At 42.3% G+C, this 26668-nt stretch overlaps 1 protein-coding gene across 1 annotated transcript in view; it reads left to right on the forward strand.

Moving 5' to 3' along the window:
* LOC5564914 (transcription factor SPT20 homolog) overlaps positions 1 to 26668 on the forward strand; it is a 167288-nt gene that overhangs the window by 70264 nt on the left and 70356 nt on the right. Inside the window, exon 2 of the mRNA XM_021839202.1 lies at positions 18550 to 18564. Coding sequence (XP_021694894.1) covers positions 18550 to 18564 — 15 coding nt within the window. The remainder of the gene's footprint in view (positions 1 to 18549; positions 18565 to 26668) is intronic.

The raw sequence follows: 26668 nt of genomic DNA on the forward strand, positions 1-26668 counted from the left end.
AATGGCAGGCTGGAGAACCTCTTCGACAGATTTGACATCAGGACCACGACGACTAAGATGAGCGCTGGCAGCAAAAGGCGGGACTGTGTCAAATTGTGAAGAGGTCTCCAAACTGCTTAGTGCGGTGCGTCGTGGTGATACTGCATCTATTCTGCCATCGCCTCCACAGATGAGGATGTTGAGCTGGACGTTGTCGCCGTAGGTGAGACGTTCGGTGTTTGCTGGGGTTTCCAAAAATTTGCGTTTGATTTGTTGTCCTTGAACTCACGAAAAAGAATGCCTTTTGGCCATGTTGAAGAGCAGAGAGCCTTGGCCTTCAAGTTGCAGTCGATACCAATTTTGAACGAGATGAATGATAGCGTGTTGATGTCACGACCAGTGGCAACTAGCCGAATAGTTGTGATGTCCTCAGACCCAAGACGTTTTTTTGCCATTTCGCACACTTGTTCAGTCGTTACTTCACGAGAGATACGTGAGAGGTAAAGCCAGAATTTCGGTTGACTCGCGGGCATAGATACAACACCTATTCCAAGTGAAGGGGATATTGATTCAGCGGTTCCGCAATCCATAGGTTGTTTCTGAAATACATGCGTTTGAGATTTGCTAAATAGACGGCGACTAGGAATTGCGTTTGAGGCAATCCTTTTCGATGATATTGGTGTACGAGATGAAGAATTAGCTAGAGTCGCAAAACTAGTACGTATTTCCTTTTTGAGTTCAGTCATAATTTCCTGCTTCAAATTTTCGACGATCTCATTATGCGCACTTAACACCTTTTCTTGGCCGGCCTCGTACGCACTGCGAATCGTGCTACGAAGATGCAAATCACTCATCAATTTGGTACAAGGGTTGCAGAGATAGAATAGTTGGCTGTGTTTGGCAGCTTCATCAATAGCATGTACAGATAGACCACTACAGTTTCCATGGAACGCTGCCTTACAAAATCCTTGGCAAGTGATCTTAATATGATCAGCTTTGATTTCATCGGAGCAACTAGTGCAGACCATAGGCATTTTGCTTGTGACGAAGTATCAACACGATGTGATCCAGGAAAGATGAAGCGCCTGCAGGTATGCAGCGTCGAGGTCCAAAACTTGCAGGGAAGATATTGTTGTGCTGGACTGGTTCTTGTACGCAAATGCGGTTGATGATGCGACGAAACAAATTTTATCACAACTCAACAAGAAATAAATGCACGAATTGAACAAGTTGTAGAGTCTAATGTTATTGAATTTCAGTTGCACTGAGCAATACGAGTGTCAATACACAGATAACAATTAATACAACGAATAATTGTCACGGATACACGGATAAAAACAGTAATTTAGGAGTGACAAAAATTACAGCTAAATAACAACAACAGTGTTGCCAAAAATGTGCAATCTTCACGATACTGGGTTCGCCGTAGAGTTGAGCGAGCTCGTGGTTCATCCTTCGCCGCCACACGCCGTTCTCCTGCACGCCGCCGAAGATCGTCCTTAGCACTCGGCGTTCGAAAACCCCAAGAGCTTGCAAGTCCTCCTCGAGCATAGTCCACGCCTCATGCTCATAGAGGACTACCGGTCTCATGAGCGTTTTGTACATCGTGCATTTGGTGCGGGGGTGAATCTTTCTTGACCGCAGTTTCTTCTGGAGCCCATAGTAGGCACGACTTCCGCTGATGATGCGCCTTCGTATTTCCCGACTAACATTGTTGTCAGCCGTCAACAAGGATCCGAGGTAGACGAACTCGTCCACCACCTCGAAGGTATCTCCGTCTATCGTAACACTGCTTCCTAGGCGGGTCCTGTCGCGCTCAGTTCCGCCAACCAGCATGTACTTTGTTTTCGACGCATTCACCATTAGCCCGACTCTTGTTGCTTCGCGTTTCAGGCGGGTGAACAAATCTGCCACCGTTTCAAATTTTCTCCCAATAATATCCATGTCGTCCGCGAAGCAAACAAATTGTCCGGATCTCGTGAAAATCGTGCCTCGACTGTTAAGTCCGGCTCTCCGCATGACACCTTCAAGCGCAATATTGAATAACAGGCACGAAAGTCCGTCGCCCTGTCGTAGTCCCCGCCGAGACTCGAACGAACTGGAGTGTTCGCCCGAGATCTTCACGCAGTTTTGCACACCGTCCATCGTTGCTCTGATCAATCTTGTGAGCTTCCCGGGAAAGCTGTTCTCGTCCATGATTTTCCATAGCTCTACGCGGTCGATACTATCGTATGCCGCCTTGAAATCGATGAACAAATGGTGCGTAGGGACCTAGTACTCACGGCATTTCTGGAGGATTTGCCGCACGGAAAAGATCTGGTCCGTTGTCGAGCGGCCGTTGATGAAACCTGCTTGATAACTTCCCACGAACTCGTTTGCTATAGGTGATAGACGACGGAAGAGAATCTGGGATAGCACTTTATAGACGGCGTTTAGGATGGTGATTGCACGATAATTTTCACACTCCAGTTGGTCGCCCTTTTTGTAGATAGGGCATATAACGCCTTGCTTCCACTCCTCCGGTAGCTGTTCCGTTTCCCAGATTCTGACTATCAGCCGATGCAGACAAGCGGCCAACCTGTCCGGGCCCATCTTGATGAGTTCGGCTCCGATACCATCCTTGCCAGCGGCTTTGTTGTTCTTGAGCTGCTGAATGGCATCCTTAACTTCCCCCATCGTGGGAGCTGGTTGATTTCCGCTGTCCGCTGTGCTGACGTAGCCATCGCCTTCGCTGTCCTGACCTTCTGTGCCTGTGTTCTCTGCGCCATTCAGGTGTTCATCGTAGTGCTGCTTCCACCTTTCGATCACCTCGCGTCCGTCCGTCAAGATGCTCCGTACATTGTTGATGACGGATAGTTTTAGGCGCAGTTTCACCATCACCAGGTAGTGGTCGGAGTCAATGTTGGCGCCACGATAGGTTCTGACGTCGGTTATGTCGGAGAAGTGCCGTCCATCGATCAAAACGTGGTCGATTTGCGATTCTGTCTGCTGGGGTGATCTCCAGGTGTACCGATACGGGAGGCTGTGCTGGAAATAGGTGCTACGAATGGCCATGTTCTTGGAGGCGGCAAAATCTATCAGTCGTAGGCCGTTCTCGTTCGTCAGCCGGTGGGCGCTGAACTTTCCAATCGTCGGTCTGAACTCCTCCTCCTGGCCAACCTGAGCGTTCAAATCTTCTATGATGATCTTGACGTCGTGGCTTGGGCAGCGGTCGTACTCGCGTTCGAGCTGCGCGTAAAATGCGTCCTTGTCATCATCAGTGCTTCCGGAGTGTGGGCTATGCACGTTGATTATGCTGAAGTTAAAGAATCGGCCTTTGATTCTTAACTTGCACATTCGTTCATTGATCGGCCACCACCCGATCACGCGCCTTTGCATATCACCCATCACTATAAAAGCTGTTCCCAGCTCGCGTGTGTTGCCGCAGCTCTGGTAGATGGTATGATTACCTCTAAACGTTCGCACCAATGCTCCTGTCCAGCACACCTCCTGCAGCGCTACGATGTCGAAACCGCGGGTCTTCAGTACATCGGAGAGTATGCGAGTACTTCCAATGAAGTTGAGAGATTTGCAGTTCCACGTACCGAGTTTCCAATCGCTAGTCCATTTTCGTCGCTGTGGTCTTTGCCGATTGTTCCGGTCCGTATTCTCTCGTTGACGTTCCTGTGCTGATGTGTTTTTACGGCTGGCTTGCAGGGCCTGACACCAACCCCCTAGATTTCCGGAGGACCATTCCCCATAAATGTTCGGAGGGCCATAGTGCGCAGTTTAGCTTAGAGTCCTTCTCTGGCACTCGGACGATGATCAGCCGCCCCTGACATGGGGAACAGACGCTGTTGTGAGCCGCTCCTAACGTGGAGTACAGACGCTCCAGGTTTGCAAAAGCAAACCCCCCCTTCCCTGTCAGCATACGACCAAAGTTCCCACCGGGGGTTGGTTACCCGATCTTCCCCAAGGTTACTCGTACCCCGGCCAGTACCACGAGGAGGTAGGGATAGGAGTTGCTGGGCAAGAGGCTAAGGACCGCACAAAGGGGTCTATTTTATTCCTGCAGGTACGCGAGGTACCAATGGTACGCCATGCCCAGCCATTTACCGCGCCGTGAGACATGGATCAGTAGTGTTAAAATCATTGTTTCAAAAAGTTGACAAATTGGTAAACGCAATTTTTTGTAAAAATCTTAACTTTTATTAGCTTATCAATATGAGGAAGCGAGGCACCATTCATGATTTGGAAATGTTCCACCAATGATGATACGAACTTTTTACAAGAGTCATTCCGATCAATGTTACCCCGCTGATAAATGATACCCCGGATTACGGTACTCAATTTTGTATAACTTCGTTAAAAACGTGTTTGCTGAGTTATGTGTAGATTAAAATAAAAGTTTTACGATGCAAAAAGGTGTCGGTTCGAAAATAAATATTGAGCTTTTGTACTCTCAGGGGCAGCAAGGACAATTGTATCTGTTACCATTCTGGTACGTTTACCCTATAACATCAATCCTGAGCTAGAGAAACAGTAGGAGAGAAAATATTTGTGTTGCTTTACTATAATTCGCAATGAATCAGATATAGGATACATATGTATAACAGTTATAAAATCGAAATATATCCCAGTAAGTCAACCGCCAAATCAGACACTAGGTAATTATTATTAGTACACCCCATATATTCAACACTTTACATGACAACACTAACAGCGGGATGACATAAGGATTAGGTGGGCGTTGGAATTGAGAAAAGGATATGGGAAAAGGGTTTGTGGAACAGTGGGGGCTCGGAGAAGAGGATGAAGATCTGTGGAGGTCAGCTAATATGTTCAGAGCACAAGATCGGTCTTTTCATCTTGAACTTCCAAAGTGATCACATCGTAAAGAAACAAGTTAAGGCGAAGTAGGCCGTCATTGAAATTTGTATGCATCGTTGATGATAGTAGCTAATGCATCTCATGATTTCGAATCAAAGAAAATCAGTTGGTTTTGCACTGACACAGCTGAATAAGTATCAGCATACTTAATGCATGTTAGCGCGTACAGGGATTCTTTTTCAAGCCAATATAAACTATCAAGACTGAGCTTTATCACTTTGAAGTTGCAAGCAGCAAAGTCATTATGGCTGCTAAAACGAATGACGGGCTACTTAGCCTTAAGTCAACTGCCACTAAGCCAAGTGAGAAGTAGTGAATCTTGTGCATTAAGAAAAGTTGAGTCAGGTATGACCTCCGAACTACCTTTAGTAGAAAGACCTAATCCTCAGATATTCCTCCTCCATGCCCCATTAGGACCCATTAATTCCCGGCTTAAAGTTCTACAACCCAAAGCCACAAAGTAGATCGGCACAGCCGCCGGTTAGACAATAGGCATAGCCGCCCAACACGCCATCTTGGTCTGGAGACCACGCGACAGCATCATCCCACGCTGAACCGCCCGCCAATCCGTATCGCCCCGAAGATCCTGTCATAGCTGACCAGCATACACTACACCTCTCACACGACACACGAAAAGAAGGTAATAAATCTGTATACAAGTTAACAGTGTCATCAGGTCCGTCACACTCGGGCTCAGATTGGGTACTAGAGATGGTCGGGTCTCGGGTTTTCAAACCCGAAACCCGACCCGAACCCGAACCCGACGGGTTCGGGTCGGGTTCGGGTTTGAAAATTTGAAATTTTTCGGGTTCGGGTTCGGGTCGGGTTTGAAGGCTACAAAATTATCGGGTACGGGTCGGGTTCGGGCTTACTAAAAGTCGGGTTTGATTCGGGTTTAGGTCGGGTTTGGTGAGAATGGTAAACAGAATAACAACCTAAAAGCTTCCCTATGCATCAGAAACGATAAATTTATCATCTTTTAAAACTCGGGTTTTATTCGGGCTTTTCTTACAATTCTTTTTCGGGTTTCGGGTCGGGTTCGGGTTTACACAGCGAAAATTTTTCGGGTTCGGGTCGGGTCCGGGTTTGCTTTTCAATTATTGTCTCGGGTTCGGGTCGGGTCCGGGTTTGAAGAAATAAAATAAGTCGGGTACGGGTCGGGTTCGGGTTTGAAAAATGTGAAACCCGACCATCTCTATTGGGTACCACTTCTAGTACTGCATTTCGTCCCTCGGTAGTACAAAAGGTACCCAAGTTTGACAGATCGCAGTACACTTTTCACGGCATTCTAGATTACCTTATGAGCCATAAAATTTTGGGCAACTGCAAGGGACATGGAGGTCTTTAATTTGTCTTTGGTGTCATTGTGTTACTTTGTTCCCGGATCAGTGAAAAAGTGAAGAGCCGGCCCTGGGAAAAGAGGTGGTTGTTACCCGCCCCAGACGACTTCCGTGGCCGTGACCAGAAGTCAGGGGTACTCCGGTGACAAGGCCCATCTGGCCGAATCACCCTAGATTCTAGATTGTTTTATAACATATCCCAATTCACCAAAAGTGGAAACATTCAAATCACTAGGATTTCCAATGGACGGAGAGGTCCATGATATTTGGTCACAACTAATTCTCAGTTTGCGGAGCTTAAACAATTTAAAGTTTGCGAATTTACTTTTAAATGTTCAAGAAAGATGTAGCGATGGTCAGATAATGATTCATAATCTGATACATGCCATTTTGTCAACTAGTGATTGATTCTGTTCCAGCAGAACGTTATGTCTAAATAGCAGATACCGTAATCCGGGGTATCATTGATCAACGGGGTAACATTGATCGTAATCACTCATCTCGTAAGATGTTCGTATCATCATATATTGATGATACATTTGCGAAGCATGAATTGCGTTTCTCCTTATTATATTCAAGAGCTAATGAAAATAAGGATTTTTGCGGAAATTGCGTTTACTTCGTGCGTAAATTTGTCAAATATTCGAAATAACGATTTAAATTATTAAGGATGACACTACCGAAGATTCATGTCTCTCACAAATTCTACACGCGATATAGGCCTTTTCATATGACATGTCCGTCTATGCATCTGTTTATATCGGTGGAGGACCGGTGCTAACACGAGGCTGTCATTTCCATAGAAGAACTGTCAAAGAGCATCCCGATCAGCTGATTTGAAATTGCCTACATTTAGGCGGATTCGAGATGTTCTAATTTTAAAATAATTGAAACAGTAAATGACATGTAAGCGTTTTGCTTTCATATTTGGCTTCAGTAGCCATCATTTAAGTAAGTAACGACATTTTCAATCTTACCGAACGTTGTTTACATAGGTGGTCAATGTTACTCCATATCAGCTAAATAGAAAAATCACCTAAAACATTTTTTTAAACATGCTCAAATCTTTCAATAAACAAAATACAGTATATAGTCACGAGCTATTGGTGGCAGTACCTGTTTTGAAAATGCAAAATTTGCAACATTTGTGTTTTCAAACGAAATATTTAGCAAATATCTGAAAAAACTGATCAATGTTACCCCTGATTACGGTACACGGGTAAAAATGCGGCACTTCAAACAAGGAAAAAGAGTAATGGTTTCGGGAGGATCGTGAATTTTTATGTTATGAAAATACACCATGACTTAAAGTCATGATATCATGACTCATTGCACCGTAACGCCAGCTGTACGTAACGTTTTAATTTTTTTCACGAAAAAAATCAATTTGAAGTACACTATTGGACAAAACATGTGCAACTTTTTCGATTTTCCATACAAAATGACCAACTTTGATAAACTATATCTCAGTTATTTATGGACCGATTTGAATGAAATTTTCACACAATATCAGACATAACTTGAATTTTAACATATATTTTTGATTGATTTTTCCAATCACAAGTTGAAAAGCAGTAACGGTTTGACTAAAGTGATTTTTTTGACGATTTTTTATAATTTACATAACTAAACATATTGGAGAAATAAGTTGTAGATTTTGACGAGATGAATAAGTTTGCTGAAAACAGTTTTTGTGTAGGGCTATCAGATTTTGAGATAAAAAGTTTTGAATTTTTCGTAGAAAATTACTCTTTAGTCAAACCGTTTTTGCTTATAAACTCGTGATTGGAAAAAATATTCAAAAATATATGTGAAAATTCAAGTAATATCTGATAATCTGTGAAAGTTTCATTCGAATCGGTCCATAAATAACTGAGATCTTGCTTACCAAAGTTGTTCATTTTGTATGGAAAATCGAAAAAGTTGCAAATGTTTTGTCCAAAACTGTATGTATGCTGGAACCATGAATAAAATGCATGAAAACATAAGCACAATTCATGGATTAAGTTACCTAATTCTTATTTATGATATGAAACCAGGCAATTTCGGTTATGAAATCATGAAGCAGAATCTAGCATCATGAATACAGTTCATGAAAACATAAGCACTATTTATGATTTTAGATACCTGTCAATTATGATTCCGATTTTGTTGCTGAAAAGTGGCAAGTTGAGTCATGAAATCATGAAACAGGATCATGAAATCATGAACTCATTTCACAAAAACAAACATTATACGTCAATGAAGATTCCAGTTTTATAATAAGTAAAAAGATAACATGAAGATAGTAATCATTCCGGATTTTGTGTCGGAAGGTTCGGGATATACCGTGTCGGATTATTCTTTGGGTCATTAGCCCTTTCCCCAGGGCAGACAGATTGTCAACCGCGACAGAAACAAGAAGAAGAATAAAACGTGAAAACCATTCCAAAAATGTCAACCGTAACGAGTGCCACCAAAAATGCCACATCTCTGGCAGGAGCACGAACATCCAGTGCTAAGGTTTGTACGCAAAATGGTATTTTAAACATCAATGGATCATTAAATGTAGTTTTTGCAAGTGCTCACCGCATCAAAACAAAGGCGCCACTGTATATGGGATTTAACATTGTGACAGCATTGCTGTTCTGTCAAACACACAAGGCTACGGTGGCGCTATCTATGCTTTCCATAGCGGCCGTTGTGGTTATTTTAATGATCCATTGAAATGGAAAATCGTTCCTGGGCTCACAATATGCTAATCGATTGTTTGGCGGTGATGAGACAGTTTTTCACTCTGCGGACGAAGAAAATGGAAGTGGAACATCCTGCTTATGTGATCCAATATAGTAAAATGTGGGGGAACATATCACATAAGAACATTTAAAATCGCCGACGAGCTCGCTAAATTTTTGCTTAACGATGAAAGCTTGTATGTACATTTTGGAACATCCAACAGTATCGGTAGATTAAATGATTCGTGTAACAATTTGAAAACGCTTGTTAATGCCGTCAAGAATTCCATCGAAATATTGACAAAGTTTCGAAGAGAAGGGTCAGCTGTTAATCCTTTTTCACACACAACCGACAATTTCACTTAAAACACTACCGAACGCGAAAGACGTTTTGACTAAGATGCAAAAATGTGACAGTTAGATTTGTGTAACGCCCAGAGAACACTAATTCTTGAAAAATACTCATGCTTTCATGACTTGTGGTCATGAAACATAAAAATTTATGATTTCATGACTTTTTGTTCATGGATCCGGCTACGGATTTTTTCCGTGTACCATGAAGGTTGGGTGATTGCTTATAATACGTAATCCAAAAAATGTACTACTCGATACCATTACAGCAGAAGGCCTTTCGTTAGGCAGTGTACGACAACTCGTTTGAAATCATCCGTTGGGCAGCGTTGCCGATCTTCCACATTTGCCTGGAATATTCCAGATTGTTGAGGCCCCATTTTACAAAAATCTGGAAGATCCAGATAAAATAAGTAATGAATTTGTAAGGGTTTGTAATCAATTTGTAAGGTTCTCCATATGAGACATAAAAGATCAAGACTGTTCCAGACCAATTTTCAAAATCTTCCAGATTTATGAAAATTGACTTGGCACCTCTGCCGTTGGGATGGTTCATCATGTGGTAAATACCTGGGGGGTGCGAACTGGATATCAACAAGCAGCAAAAAATTTAATCAAAATGATCCGAGTATGCCTAAGAGTGGGCGGTCATAAGTTCGTCACGCTAAATACTGCTATACATTTTAGGTGACACAAATACTATCAACTTTTGAAACACGTTTGCTTGGTTTTATTGATGCATACGTTTTTCAGAACTTTTGTGAAATATATATTTAACTAACATACGATCAGAAACTATCTAATTTAGCTGATTTTTGAACTTATTGCCTGCATCAAACTGTAGAAGCTTTGGGTGATGTATTTTAAGTGTGCTTGAGAATGGTTTCCTGTGAGATAAGCAGACAAACAACAGTTAGCGCTGGAAGAAAAATTTGTGTTCAAATTGAATGATCAAAATGTTGGAGACAGCACCCCTCAAGTAAATACATCGAACAATAGACTTGTTTTCTGTTGAGGTCATCAACAGAAACATCAATTGAGACAGCACATGCATCTCTGGGTGTTAGCTCAGAAATGCGTGTAGCAACGATTGCTTTGTTAAGCCTGATTTGCTGCTAAAGAGGAATCGTTAGAGAAATTTCTCGCCGATTCCTTGCAGATATTTTCAACAGCGGCTCCCGTTTGAACTGACATTTCTTTTCAACTGCGTACTGCGATCGGAAAAAAGCACTTCCATGATCGTTTCCTTGCAGGAATTTCCTATGCATCAAGACAGGCTAAGAAATTACTTGTCAGCAGCGAATCAGGCTTTAACCAGCACGCATGCACGAGGCATTGCACGCAAGTTCGCTATTTCATTTTTACTGAAAGCAGCAAAAACTGGGCCCACAAGGTTTCCTAGATACAAAATTCCCTTACGAAAGTAAGATTCTTGAACTAGCGTCACTTGGGCTGTACCATTTTCCATGAGTCTGCAAAGATGGATCGTTGTTGTTATTTTATGCTGGAGATGGATCTGAGCTATCCCAACCGTAGCCACTACCCAAACTAGGCAGGATTAAGCTTTTCACAATTCCAGCAAGAAACAGACCAGGAGCGCAAAAATCAGATCGGTATCTCTTGCAAGTCACTAAAGGCGAAAAGCACAGAGTACACTGTGTAAAACGCGAAACCATAAAGTTTATTAGTGTTTGCCATTTTCTTGAAACTTTCAGGGAATGAACTAATGCATATGGATTATGTTTCAGCATAATGGATCATTAAAAATAACCAAAACGGCCGCTATGGAAAGCATAGATAGCGCCACCGTAGCCTTGTGTGTTTGACAGAACAGCAATGCTGTCACAATGTTAAATCCCATATACAGTGGCGCCTTTGTTTTGATGCGGTGAGCACTGGCAAAAACTACCTTCAATGATCCATTACTTTATTCAATGTCATGTCCTTCGCTGAAAGCCCGCACCTTTCCCTTAAGACCCCCCATAACATTTTGTGCAACCTTTTTGGTCACTTTTATCCATGCTTTCTTCAATACCAACTCGTTTTCAAACACCTTGGACGATTGTCGAACTTTGGCCTTCATTATAGCCAAAAAACCTTTCCTCCGGACGAATTTCTGATGAGTTTGGGGGGTTGGCGGATTTTGGTACAAAAACAACGTTATTGTCTCTACCAATCCAACGTCGATCGCGCCAAAATAATGTCTCGCCTCCATGAGACCGCAGGAAGGGCAACAGACCTAGGACAGGACTTGTCAGGCACTAGTGCAAATTTGAAACCATTTGCCTGTCAAAAAAGACCACTTCTGATTGGTCGTTTTAGCAAAGGCCTACTTTCACATCGTTGAGTTGGATTGCAACAGGGCACTTTGTTGCTAGCCCGGCCGTGTTGCTAGTTCATTAGTTAGAGTTTTTATTGAAAGTTTGAAAATGTTCCATGAAATCTTTTTGCTACAAATCAATCTATATACGATGTTTGGTTTACCGCATGTGCTCCTACAATACTAAAATAAATCAAAAATACTTAATTGAGTGCAGTATTATAGAAATTGTATCAATTTTCTCTAAAAATAACGCCGGTTTTAAATCTAACCTACTTTAAAAAAGAAGCTAGCATTCACTATTGAGCTAAATGAATGAAGCATGCAAGAAACAACCAAATTGTGAGCCTTGATACTTGAATTTGTTCAACTGATTTGCTTAAAAAGGATACTGGTAGCACTGGCTTTTGTATCGTCAAGGTTATCGATTGAAAAACAACGGGGCAGTCCTTGTTGAGCTGTCACGTCCTGTCCTAGGTTGTAATGCGCGGTTTACTCAGTTTACCACATTGGCATATGGCCTGCCAGAGCAAGTATTTTTTGGCGAGTTTGTTCATGTTTTCTTCCTTATGTCTTCCGGTACATCAAACCGTGAATTGGCAACGTAGAACTCCAGTCCCCGTATCTGCCTTGCGTCTGCCTTGATGTAGGTTTCGTCATCCATAACCACACATTCCGGTTTCGTTAATCACTCTCGATATAGCTTCCTTGCGCGGGATTTGGCCGCCGTGTTTTGTTGATCACGCCGGTTCGGTGCCTTCCGGACCTCGAAAACACGAAGCCCAACTCGTTTCATGGTTTGCTAAACGAACCATGCGGAACACTTGGCCTTTAGAGCCGCGTCGCCTATCGAAAGGCTCGGATTACGCTTGAAATAATCCAACACCTTCCGGGCATTCACAGGGTCAGTTGTCTTCGATTTTCTTTCACTTTCAGCCCGCCGCTCGGTCGTTTGGGACTCCTTAAAAGATTTTATCACCCGAGAGACAGTTGTAGAGATTCCCAGTTGTCTTCCGATCCATCTCATGCTCGCAGTCGTATTTTCCATAACGGCGCGCAAAATTCTCCAACGATTTTCTTTCTCCGACTTGTTTCGATGCCATCTCAATAATCACTGAACCGATTGTTATGAAATTTTGCACATGTAAACAATACACTTCAATCTGGTTAGGGTAAGTGGTCCATTAGTCCAAATTAAAAATTTACCTCAACTAAAGGAACAATGTATCGGTACATTAATTTTCAGTGGAGGTATTATTTTTCACTGACATGCCGATGGTTACTGCGATGAAATCAATTTTCTCATTAAGTAAATGGTCGTTACTTCCCATTACAACAATAATATGTACATTTATTGCTCTACTTGAATTTTGAGGGGCTATATGAAGTTGAACCGGGCTTACCCAAGTAACCATAAGCAATAATAATAAGCCCTTTATCAGCATCACAGATGCGTACATGCATTATAATAGCACCACAAATGCTTACAAACCTTATAACAGCACTTCCGCTGCATAGAAACCCTATTACAGCATCATTAATGCTTCTAAGCCTGATGCATACAGGCATTAAATAAGCGATTTATTGGCTTTATATTCGAATACAGGGCAGCTTTAAATGCCATCCAGTGTTTTGACAGATATACCACGTGCTTTACGTTTGCATATAGTGGAAAGAGGAACATAAATCTTCTCACTACTACAATTGCAGGTTTTATGACGGGGAAAAGTGATGGTTTAAATTGGTCACTTTTCTTTCCAACACTATTCATCTTATGTGGCCGTAGGAGCAAAGGAGCAGGACAACAACACAACAATACGGGTGTCGCAGGTTTGAGACGCAAAATGAGGAATTTCATCATAAAACGAGGATCAAAAAGTGGCAATTGCAAGTCCTCAAAAGGATGAAAACTACCAAAACCAATATGTCTGATACGGAGAAGTACTATCTTTTTTTTATCTCGTTTATTTGGTAGGCTCGGGCGCCGTATGGCAGAACAGAGCCGAAATCTTTTCTTTTTGTTTACATTATATACATTTTGAAATTTGTATTTATTTTAAAAACTATGTTAGTTTGAGGAAGTTTTAAGGTTAGGGGATACATTTGTACATCAGGAAAGGAAAGGATTTTTCGGGATATCTTCAGCTACTTAGACTACTTTGCTGATGAAGCATGAAGGACAGGATGTCCAGATCTGTAACGAATCTAAACAAAAACGATTTATGGGTGACACGACGAGAAGAGGACAATTTGAAGGGGAAAAAGGAAGTCAGGGAACGAACGACAATCAAACTCGGACATTGATACGCTTCAAAAACAGATAGATCAAATTCATATATTCTAAATCAAGGCCCGCCAACACCTCCCTGACAGGTTTCTGCTGTTTTCCTCGGATCCGGAGAGTTTCTAAGTACTATCTTGTATCATTTTATTACATTTTTTGCATAATATTAGAGGTTTCCGTTTTCATTCATTCATTTATTTACCTCGTGTACCAGTTGCTTGACCGCATACGCGAAAGCTCTCTGGCTGCGTACGCGAAAGCACAAAATATTCGCCCTAAAAACCTGGCGAAAACAACTGACGTTTCTCACGTGGTCTTATATCAGCATTAGTGGTGGAGAGAAGCACGATTATATCTTGGAATTATAGTGGCACGCTATTTCGCCTTTTCTGGCATTATAACAGCATTATATGCGTATATAAAACTGACATGCATCAAATGATTACCCTATATGCGCATATAATGCTGTTACCGTGCCGCATTGTCGTGCTTACTGGTTACTTGGGTAGTATCTCCACTATTGGAACATTTACCCTATACCCAGATTTTCATCATTTTTCACTCACGGACAAAAAAGTTACACACGGATAAAAACGGGCCTTAGTCAGAAAACGATACCACAGGATCAACAGAAAACAAGTCCTGCTAATGGAATGTCATTATCGCCTTCTAGGCCAATCATCCATTATGAAAAACTAAGTCATATCTGTAAAAAAATTTTAAAGATTTGATGATTTTCAAATCCAGAGATTGTAAAACAGAAGTTACGTTTAAAGGTTTGATACAAGTTTGATTGAATTAAGTTTTTCCTGGAGGATTTTCGTACTGTTGTCCACAAATATCAGGTTTTATCAAGGGATTTATCGATTCTCAACGCTAATTCGCTGATCCAACTTCAACATCCATTGCTTTATATTGAACAGGCAGAGACTTAATATTCTTGAAGCATCGAGGTTTCCTTCTTTTTGCAATGACTAGTAGAAGAAGCTTGTCACTTCCGTCCATGTTAGCAGCCCAAAGTCTTTGCTTCGAATACTTTCCACCATGACAAGGTTCCGAATTGAAACGTCTTGAAATGTTTTATCCGACGGGCACTTGTTGAATAAAGTTATAAATATTCTTCGTTTCACACTCTTCAATGAAACTTGGAAAAACGTTGGTCAAGTTTCCAAGCATCGTAGAGTCAACAGCAAAACAAGTAAATTGTAACACGCAGATTAAAAATTAAAAACGATCACTTCTTTTTCGTCTAACATCAAAATGTCACTGAAACCTTCATAATTTACTCGTTCACTGAACCTTTTCTTTCATTATGCCCAAGTCATGATCTAAAATAAACACTTCAATCAAATTCTAACTTTATAATTGCTAGCTATTCATCAACAATTTTGCTTTTACCTAGATTATACACTTTTAGTCAAATCACACAAACACGACTCTATAGTCGTCCGATCGCCAGAAAGCGTGACTTTCCTCTTTGCTCCCATAATGCCATTCGATCGCCATCGAAAGTGAAAGACGCCAAGAACGTTGACCTCGGCTTTGAATCGTCTGGGCATGGCACACTGCGATATGACGAAGAACAGAGAACGAGGAAAGCAAAACAAAATCGAGTGACCTTCGAGATGAATCGTCGGTTGGAAGGCTGCGCAGCGGCGCGGCGCGGTCAAAGATGCCTTGGAGATTAATAGGATCGAACAAGCAGAGCGCAGTAGAAGCCGAAATTGATGGACGAGAATTTTCACCTGCGCTGCTTGCGGCGGCGGCGGCGATTCGATTAGACAACCTTGCTCTACCAATAATGGGCCGTTCTTTTCGAAGGACGGGTTCCCATTGGAGGGCGTTTGCTGCCTGACAGGCGGCGGTGACTTCGACAGCAGCTAAAGCGGTGCTTTCACTTTGGCCGTTCTTCTCGCCTCACGGAAGCATCACCATTCCGGGAGAGTTAATCTGCTTTAGACACTTCATAAACTATGACAGATAATCGCCGCCTGCTGCGGTATGCTAGGAAAGCGGGTCGGAAATGATTGGGAAAAGTTCTGGCGATGAGTGGTCGGTTCGTTGAACTTTGTTTCTTTTGTTGAACTCTTCGAACTGGTTGATCTGTTGAGGAATTCTAATTGATGTTAATTATTGCTGGGTTTGTTCGAATATTCTGGTCGAAAAGTTCTGTGTAGAAGTCTTATGCACCCATATGGGAACCGTTACGTCCAAGGGGTAGATCACTCTTGATGCATCTGTTGAAGTTCTATGCATTCGAATGCATTTAAATGCATACTCAGCAAAATTTTCAATCCATGGCTTGCTCCAACGATCGATTGTTGTCCTTTTAGAAGTGTCAAACTTGTTATTCCACTAACTCAAGAAGAGCGGCCTTTTTTCCACTTACCCATAAAAATGGCTCTGAGAGGAACTAAAAACATTTCTTTCAGCACGTGTGGTACCATGGACGTACGAAGTCTCGGATGTCGGCATTAGGGAATGACACTATTTCAAAAATCTCCAAATTCATCTCTTCGTGGACAGTAAGACTAACGACATGAACGGAGGAGCTTGAAAACAGTCACACAGCTCAACGAAGAAGTAAATCTGTCCACAATATTTAAAAGTTTTGTTGTTTGTCAAAATTGCTAATCCCTAGGCAGCATATTTAAGTGGTGCTCCTGTGTCTGTTAAGATAGGAGTAGATTCGATAGGAAAACTGAATTACGGGGTTTAACAGATTTGTGGTTCATAAAAGGTAGATGGTAATGACATAAAATAAATTATACTCAATATTGTAGAAGACTCTACTGATGAACTTTATTAAACCATACTTGAGATCATCACTATTCATTGAAAGAGGTAGAACAGTTGGTCGGGGCTTTCCAAAATGTCACGTGCTTTTCTTCTGAAGGAACCACGCGTTGCACTTGAGGAAATACCGTAATGTTTTTCTCGCATAAGAATCGAATAGAGCGTGGAAAAAATACGGCGCTTCGTTCTCTCAGAGAAAGGTTGTGTAAAGCTCAGGACAAATACTTCAAATGTTTATCGATTCTGTTCTAAACCGAAATTAAAGTTCAAATATTTCCACCTTCATTTGGATGTGAAATTTCGATGCGGATTTTTATCCTTCTTCAGTAGAGCATATACCATGGGTTTCTCGGGCAGAAGGTTCTGGTCAATCCTGATCCAAAATCAAACTGTTTCTACGGGGACGTAGGACGATTTTTTCTGGAAAATTTCCTCTTCCCGTAATGTCCACTGCGTATATGACCTTCCATGAATAAATCAAAAATGCTCTTAAAATTGTGGGCATCAGTTAGGTTTCTAATTCAAATGCAATATATTTCGAGTAATTAATAACAGCTTGATAACCTGAAATAAATAAATTTTGTGATTAGGTACTTGCAGAATATCAAATGAAAATTATTTCTGCAAACAGTTTTGAAACTTCCACAACAAATAATAAAGCGTTGCTATAGATGGTTTAGGTCAGGGCTAAGTTGATATGGATGTCCAAAAAATGCATCTGATGCAAATTGATGTACATTTGATGTGCACCGAAAAAGTGATCCACCCCTTGGTTACGTCTCAATAATGCGTGTCGCTTAGGCTTAGAAATTTTAACATCAATCATATCAAACATCAGGGTATTGAATTGAGAAATTTCCTTAAGAGCACTTATCAAAAGAAATTCTGCCGTTGGAATTACTTTGCGGATTATTCCGTGACCGATGTTTGGCATTAAAGTCACCAATAACAAAACATTTTGACTTATTGTGAGTCAATTTTGGCAAGTCAGTTTGGAGCAAATTAACTGGCTGCCCAGAGCATTGAAAAGGCAAAAAGGGAAACATGAAAGTATATATACCAAGCTGTGTTTCAACAGAAGCACTCAGTTTCAAAAACTTTGGTTTAAAATGACGAAAAAGTTGATGTTTTATACGCCTATGAATTATGATAGCAGCTCCACCACATTCTCCATCAAGTCGATCATTACGATAAACAAATAAGTTTGGACCCAGGTTTCAAATAAGTTTCAGCATCAACATCATGGTTCAAATTAGTAAAATTTATGAATTAGCAAAAATTATGCACGAATTCATCCGAACTTTTACTTCTCCAAAACAGTGCCCTAAACAGAAAACTATCAATGCAGCATAATCCGTTCATAAGCAATAACAATAACTGAGAATGGCTTTTCCGTGTTCGGTTGTTGATCGTGACTTGGAGTCAACGCGCTGTTCAATTGTCGCTGAATGTCATTCTGTGTCAATTCGTTATCTTCGACTGCAGTGGGAATCATTCCTACCAACAAAACGGTACCAACAATGTTGCCAACCACTACATTTATGGAATTCGCAACACCAACAATACACTGCAATACACCTTCTTGTACGCATCTTGGTCTAGCTCAGTGGGACTTCGAGGGGTACGACACTCGATTTGTATGGGGACATAAATCAAACGATTCCCACGCGATCTTTCCTTCGCCCCGCCGCCGCCATCGATCGCAGTGTGCGGCGCGGGCTAACTTCGATTTGAGGTCATCGGCAGTAGTAGGCCGTGCACCACTAAAGGTTCAAAATCGAACCCCGGGGTTAATTAAATTTGTTTTGATTTGAATGATGGTTTTACGGTCTCTAAACGTGGTCTTCCACTAAACTACACTGAACTAAACGATCATTTATCATTCTCTCTTTGCAGATGGCTCACGGAAAGGTAAATACTGGTCTCGAAGGTTCAGTCTGGTCCAGGCAATCTGTGCGATATGTCTTCAATTGGTGTGCTGTGGGTAAGTGCGGTCCATTTGGGGATCCGAAACGCGAGACCTCCGCGGCGTGGGATTTTAATTGCAAATTAGAAACGACAAACAGTGCAGGGGTATACGTCGCAAATTGCGACCGAAACTCGTCCAACAAATATTTTCCCACACTGTTGCAATGGTAAATGGTTTGTTTTTTTTTTTTTCGTTTCGCGTCTGTCATGATCAGGTCAACCACGGTTATTGAATTATCAAAACAGTCGTCGTGATTTTGGGCCCGAGAGCTAAATAGTCCAATTTGGTAAACCCCTCGCCCCGATCACTGTCCACTGTTAGGACGGACAATGAACGAGAAGCAGAGGTCACCATCTGTGCACAGTATGAAAAAAACTAACTAAGAGCAGAACCCGATTGCAAATCCAGGGAAGGATTTGAGCCAATTCATGGGAAGCTTTGGAACCAAATCCTAGTAAGGTTTTGAGCCAAATCAAGTGAAGGATTGGAACTAGATCCTTAGAAGAATTTGAGCCAAATCCTGGAAAGGATTTTAGCCAAATTCTGGGAGGGATTTTAGCCAAATCCTGAGAAGGATTTGAGCCAAATCCTGGAAAAGATTTGAGCAAAATCCTTGGAAGGATTTAAACCAAAACCTGCGAAGGATTTGAGCCAAATCCTGGAAAAAATTTAAGCAAAACCCTGGGAAGGATTTGAGCCAAATCCTGGGAAGGATTTGAGCCAAATCCTAGGAAATATTTGAGCCAAATCCTGGGAAAGATTTGAGCCAAATCCTGAGAATGATTTGAGCAAAATCCTGGGAAGGATTTGAGCCATATCCTCGGAAGGATTTTAACAAAATCTTGGGAAGGATTTGAGCCAAATCCTGGGAAGGATTTGAGCCATATCCTGGGAAGGATTTGAGCCAAATCCTGGGAGGGATTTGAGCCAAATCCTTGGAAGGATTTGAGCCTAATCCTTGGAAGGATATGACTCATATCCTTGGAAGGATTTGACACAATTCTTTGGAAGGATTTGAGCCATATCATTGAAAGGATTTGAGCCAAATCCTTGGAAGGATTTGAACCAAAATTTTTAAAAAGATTTGAGCCAAATCCTGGGTAGAAATTGAGCCAAATCCTTATAAAGAATAGAGCCAAATTTTTGGAAGGATTTGAGCCAAATCCTTGGAAGGATTTTGACCAAATCCTTGGATATATTTGAGCCAAATCCTTGGAAGAATTTGAGCCAAATCATTGGAAGGATTTGAGCCAAATTCTTGGAAGGGTTTGAGCCGAATCCGTGGAAGGATTTGAGCCAAATCCTGGAATGGATTTGAGCCAAATCCTTGGAAGGATTTGAGCCAAAACCTTGGAAGGATTAGAACCAAAACCTTGGAAGGATTTGAACCAAATCCTGGGAAAGATTTGAGCAAAATCCTGGGAAGGATTTGAGCCAAATCCTTGGAAGGATTTGAACCAAATCTTTGGAAAGATTTGAGCCAAATCCTGGGTAGAAATTGAGCCAAATCCTTGTAAGGATTAGAGCCAAATTTTTGGAAGGATTTGAGCCAAATCCTTGGAAGGATTTTTACCAAATCCTTGGAAATATTTGAGCCAAATCCTTGGAAGAGTTTGAGCCAAGCCATTGGAAGGATTTGAGCCAAATCCTTGGAAGGATTTGATCCAAATTTTTGGAAGGATTTGATCCAAACTCTGGAAGGATTTGAGCCAAATCTTTGGAAGTATTTGAGCCAAATCACTGGAAGTATTTTGACCAAATCCTTGGGAAGATTTGAGCCAAATCCTGGGATGAATTTGAGCCAAATCCTGGGAAGAATTTAGGCCAAATCCTGAGGAGGATTTGAGCCAAATCCTGAGGAGGATTTGAGCCAAATCCTGGGAGGGATTTGAGCCAAATCCTTGGAAGGATTTGAGCCTAATCCTTGGAAGGTTTTGACTCATATCCTTGGAAGCATTTGACACAATTCTTTGGAAGGATTTGAGCCATATCAATGATAGGATTTGAGCCAAATCCTTGGAAGGATTTGAACCAAAATTTTTAAAAAGATTTGAGCCAAATCCTGGGTAGAAATTGAGCCAAATCCTTATAAAGATTAGAGCCAAATTATTGGAAGGATTTGAGCCAAATCCTTGGAAGGATTTTGACCAAATCCTTGGATATATTTGAGCCAAATCCTTAGAAGAATTTGAGCCAAATCATTGGAAGGATTTGAGCCAAATTCTTGGAAGGGTTTGAGCCGAATCCTTGGAAGAATTTGAGCCAAATCCTGGGATGGATTTGAGCCAAATCCTTGGAAGGATTTGAGCCAAAACCTTGGAAGGATTTGAGCCAAATCCTTGGAAAGATTTGAGCCAAATCCTGGGAAGAATTTGAGCCAAATCTGGGGAAGGATTTGAGTAAAATCCTCGGAAAGATTTGAGCCAAATCCTTAGAAGAATTTAGTCAAAATCCTTGGAAGAATTTGATCAAAATCCTGGGGAGGATTTGAGCCAAATCCTGCTGATGATTTAAGCTAAATCCTTGGAAGGATTTGAGCCAAATCCTTGGAAAGATTTGAGCAAAATCTTTGAATGGATTTGAGTCAAATTATTTGAAAGATTTGAGCCAAATCCTTGAAAATATTTGAGCCAAATCATTAAAAGGATTTGAGCCAAATCTTTGAAAGTATTTTAACCAAATCCTTGAAAGGATTTGAACCAAATCCTTGGAAGGATTTGAGCCAAATCCTTGGAAAGATTTGAGCAAAATCTTTGAATGGATTTGAGTCAAATTATTTGAAAGATTTGAGCCAAATCCTTGAAAATATTTGAGCCAAATCATTGGAAGGATTTGAGCCAAATCTTTGGAAGTAGTTTAACCAAATCCTTGAAAGGATTTGAACCAAATCCTTGGAAGGATTTGAGCCAAATCCTGGGAAGGATTTGAGCCAAATCTTTGGAAGAATTTGAGCCAAATCTTTGAAAGGGTTTGAGCCAAATCCTTGGAAGGATTTGAGTCAATTTCTTGGAAGGATTTGAGCCAAATCCTTGGAAAAGTTTGAGCCAAATCCATGGAAGGTATTGTAGACTCCGAATTGAAGGAAGACGAGGTATTTGTAAGGAACAAAGTATATTTGTGTGCTTCTTCTTTGGAGGTCTAACTGATAATAATCAAAGAACAGAATTTAACATAATGACATAAGGTTAGCAAAGCCTACTGCCTACTGCTCTGGTTCAACATCGGTATCAACGGATGGCTCTTGTCCAGTCGCTTCATCTGGTTGGATCTCATCAGGTTCGGCAACAGCTATCGCTTTAGGGTGGACCAGTTCAGGTGTATTACATCGTAAGCGGTCATCATTTGCTGAAGAGGTTGCTGAAACTTGAGGAACTGGTACGACATCGGGTCCAGGAGGGAAGGTTTCTTCTTCTAGGTCATCTGTTTCGATATGGGTGTAATCTTGATGTTCTTGTAGGAGGATTTGCCATGGAAGATTAACTGGTTGAGCAACGGATGGTTCTTTAGCTTCATATCGTTCACGTAGCTGATTAGTGTGTGACCGTATAAGCTTCTCACGGGATCCGAGGTGCAGGAACACGTTGTAGTTGACTGAAACTTTCCGCTCTACAATTCGTCCAGGAATCCAGGATTTCTTGTTGTTGCTATGGTACTCGGCGTACACCAGATCTCCAGGTTGAAACTCACGTTTGATAGCACCGTGTCTTCTGTTGAACTGCAGATTCTGTTGATCATTACTGCTCGTAGGTGTTCGAACGGGCTTCTTCAAGAGGTCCAAAGTCGTCCGGGCTGGTCTACCAAGAAACAGTTCTGCTGGAGTCTTCGTCTGCGGACTGCACTTATTCGGTGTATTGCGGTATACAAACAGGAAGGTTTGAAGATGCTGTAGTGTTGGCGTAGATTCCCCTTCACTTAACTTCTTGAGTCCGCGATTGAGAGAATCGACAAAACGCTCTGCTTGACCATTCGATTGGGGATGGTATGGAGCAGTACGTATGTGATTGATTCCGTTCTCTTGGACGAACTGCTGGAATTTTTCGCTAGTGAATTGGGTTCCGTTATCCGAGACTAGGGTTTCCGGATTCCCGTAGCGCGCGAAGGTTTCACGTAGTATATCCAACGTTGCAGTTGCGGTTATGTTACGAGTTCGAAAAATTTCTGGCCACTTGGAATATGCGTCCACTATAACCAAGTAATAGTATCCGCCGATTGAACCTGCGTAATCTATGTGTACACGTTGCCATGGTTGGGTGCACACGGGCCAGGATTCCAGAGTAGTCTTCGTCGGAGCCTTCGCTGCTTGAGCACAGGATCGTCCTCGTCAACGTTTGGCCAGTAAATGTAGCTTCTTGCCAGTGATTTCATTCGGTCCATGCCAGGGTGTCCCTTGTGGAGCTGATGAAGTACTTGCTTGCGAAACTTTTCTTCTTTCAGGAATTGCATAACATGCTGCAGAACTTGATCTTTCTGGGTTTCAGCAACAATCATCTTGAATGTCATGGGGAGTTTGCTCACCGTGTCTGTGACAACAGCTTTGACTTCATTTTCCAAGTGTACTGCAGCGAGAACGTAATCTTCATCAGGTCGGGTTTGAGTGGACATCAGTCTTGACAGGACATCTGCGCAACCGAACTTGTCAGTCGAAATGTGCTGGATCTCAAAATCGTACAGGAGCAAAGTGAGGGCCCAACGTTGCAGTCTGTTGGCAGTATACACCAGTATACCCTTCTTGGATCCAAAAATCTTGATCGGCGGCTGATGATCCGTCTGGAGGATGAATCTACGTCCGTACAGCATTTTATGAAAACGAGTAACTCCAAAAACTAGGGCGAGTGCTTCTTTCTCTATCTGTCCATAGTTGGCTTCTGCTGACGTCAAAGATCTTGATGCATGTGCGATAGCCTTGATTTCGCCGGTTGGAAAACGGTGCATGATTACGGCCCCAAGTCCATACTTGGATGCGTCCGCCACGACAATGATTTCCTTGGCTGGATCAAAATGGGTCAGGAGCAGATTCGAACAAAGAATTACCTTGAATTTGTCGAATGATTGTTGACACTCGGATGTCCAATTCCAGTGGGCGACTTTCTTGAGCAGATTGTCGAGAGATGCTCTTAACTGTTTCATCTGCTTCACAAATCGTCCATAATAGTTGATAGCTCCCAGGTAAGAACGAAGCTGTTGAACGTCCTTCGGTGGTGGCATCTGGGAAATCGCTAACGTCTTCGATGGATCTGGGCGAATACCGTCTTTGTCGACTATGTGCCCGAGAAACTTGAGTTGGGAAACGGCGAACTTGCATTTTTCAATGTTGAGGTGAAAGCCATATTCTCGAATTCGCTCAAGGACAGCATACAGGCTACGGTCGTGTTCTTCCTTGGTCTTGCCAGCGATGAGAATATCGTCCAGATAAGGTTTCACTCCAGGTATTCCGGCAACCATGCTATCAATGATGTGTTGAAAAGCTCCTGGGGCTGATTTGACTCCTGGTGGCAGGCGGTTATACTGGAACAAGCCTCGATGTGTGTTAACCGTAAGCAGCTTTCTTGATGATTCCTCAACTTCTACTTGTAGATAGGCATCTGACAAGTCCAGGTGGGTGAAAACCCGTGCTCCGGATAGTTCAGCGAACAGATCATCAGGATGCGGAAGAGGGTGCCGGTCAGATTCGAGAGCGTCGTTCAAGCCAGTGGAATAGTCACCGCATACACGGACAGACACATTATCTGCCTTCCGTACGACGACTATCGGTGCCGCCCAATCTGAAAATTGCACTGGAGAAATTAAACCTTTGTCCTGGAGCTGCTGGAGTTCTGCTTCCACCTTCGGAAGTGCCGCGTAGGCCACCGGTCGCTTTGGACAGTACACCGGACGAGCGTCTTGCTTCGGGTACAGCTTAATTTTCGCTTTCGTGCATCGGCCCAGCGTACTCTTGAACACTTCTAGAAACTTCTGCTTGAGCTGCTTTGTAAAATCTTCAGGACGCTGCTGGATTGCATTGACAAGACTGTTGATTGGAATGGACCAAAGATCGAACAGGTCCATGGTTTCAATTCCCAGCACGTTCAATTCAGGATTTTTTGAAATTAAAAAGGCGCCCTGACTTGCTCACGTTGCCGATGGTGATGTCGGTGTGAAATTCTGCTAGAAGCTTGAGATTATCTCCAGAGGCGGTGATTGCTGTTCCGGCAGGTCTCCGAGTCGCTGGTTGTCCTATTTTGATCCAGTTTTCTTCCGAAATGACTGTGATGTCCGATGCCGAATCATGTTGAAGCTTGACCGGTACTCCGTTGAGTTCCACTGTTACGAATTTGTGCTTGCTTTCCACGTTCCGGATTGAGAAAATTCCTTTTGTCTTCAGATTTTCCTTTGACTTGAAGTGGAATGGCTTTGGTTTGGTTTTGTCGTTTGAGCAGTACCCTTCTTTGTGGCCTTTCTGCTTGCACTTGGTGCAGGTGTGACTGGAGAACGGGCAAAAGCGAGTGTAGTACATTTCACCGCATTTCCAGCAAGGCGACTTGGGGGTCTTGGCGTTCTTCGGGTTTGAATCTTTATAGTTCCGAGTGATGGCGTTGATGGTCTTGCTATCCTTGTTCTCGACCATTTGAGTATCGTGCTTCAGGTTAACAATACCATGACACTCCTCCACCAGATTTTCCAAAGTGATAGTACTTGGACCATCTGGCCGCGCCGGGGCTGATTCTTCAGCTTCTAGCTTGGAGATCAGCCTGGCACGAATATCGGCATCGCGTGGTGATTGCAGGCCGCAAATGAACTGGAGAGCCTTGAACTGGTCGTTAGATAGCTTTGACAACTGGAACGCTTCGCAGTGTTTGTTAATCTTCACCGCATACGAGGTAAAATCGTCTGCTTCACTCTTGAAGTACTGCAAACACTGGTACCTCGCATGGAAAATTGACTTCCGACGTCCGAACAGCTTCTTCAGTTTGCCAACGGTTTCATCTAGGCTGAATTCCCTTGGGTGCTTCGGAAGGATGCTGTCCACGTATCGCTCATGAACCGTCGTACTGAGTTTTCGGAGAAGCAACCTCACCTTGGCAGCATCGTCCAGGCGTTTTCCGTCCTCTTTAAAAACATCTTCGTATCGAGAATACCATGCATCAAAGAAAAGGCCGTCGTCAGGATCGAACTGGAACTCTTGAATCCCGTAGGCGAGCGATTCTATAATTTTCTCACTTCCGTCGGTTGGATCGGGTCGTTCCAGTGCAGTAATCCGGTCCTGCTGTTGCACGATTAGCTCCGTCAGACGTAGAATAGCGTCCTTGAGATCGTTGTCGGACATTTCTTCTTACGGTACTTCGATAGATGTTCCGTCGAGAGTCTTGAGGTTGACTTCGGTTCGTACTTCTCGTCGCCAAAATATTGTAGACTCCGAATTGAAGGAAGACGAGGTATTTGTAAGGAACAAAGTATATTTGTGTGCTTCTTCTTTGGAGGTCTAACTGATAATAATCAAAGAACAGAATTTAACATAATGACATAAGGTTAGCAAAGCCTACTGCTCTGCTACAGAAGGATTAGAGCCAAAACCTGGGAAAGATTTGAGCCAAATCCTTGATGAATTCGAGCCATAGGGTAACAGTCGTATTTTGGACCCCCTAAGGAAGTGATTTTACATTTTTGTCCCAATTAATTAATTGCACAGCGTAACCAAGTCAAAGAACATACCAAAATGTAGAGAAAAACTTCCTCTACGAGTTAAAAATGCCCATACGGTCATGTAGGATCCAAAAGACGTCGAAAAAAATTGAATTTTGATGCACTGTTTTTCATTATTTTGGACACACCAATACATTTTGGACCCTCAAAGTATATATTTTGGACCCCCGGCATATTTTTATCGTTTGGCGACAAAGTCCACGGCACTGGTTGTATAATATGCTTGCCCATAGTCTAATCAATCGATTGACAATGGAAAAGCGAAGAAATTCTACGCTTTTAGTTCAGAAATTAGAAAAAAGTTTTTGTTTACATTTGAAAAATTTCTGACGTCTTCAATTTCTGTCTGTAACGTGTTATAACGGT

The sequence above is a fragment of the Aedes aegypti genome, chromosome 1, assembly GCF_002204515.2.
Source record: "Aedes aegypti strain LVP_AGWG chromosome 1, AaegL5.0 Primary Assembly, whole genome shotgun sequence".
Classification (NCBI taxonomy): domain Eukaryota; kingdom Metazoa; phylum Arthropoda; class Insecta; order Diptera; family Culicidae; genus Aedes; species Aedes aegypti.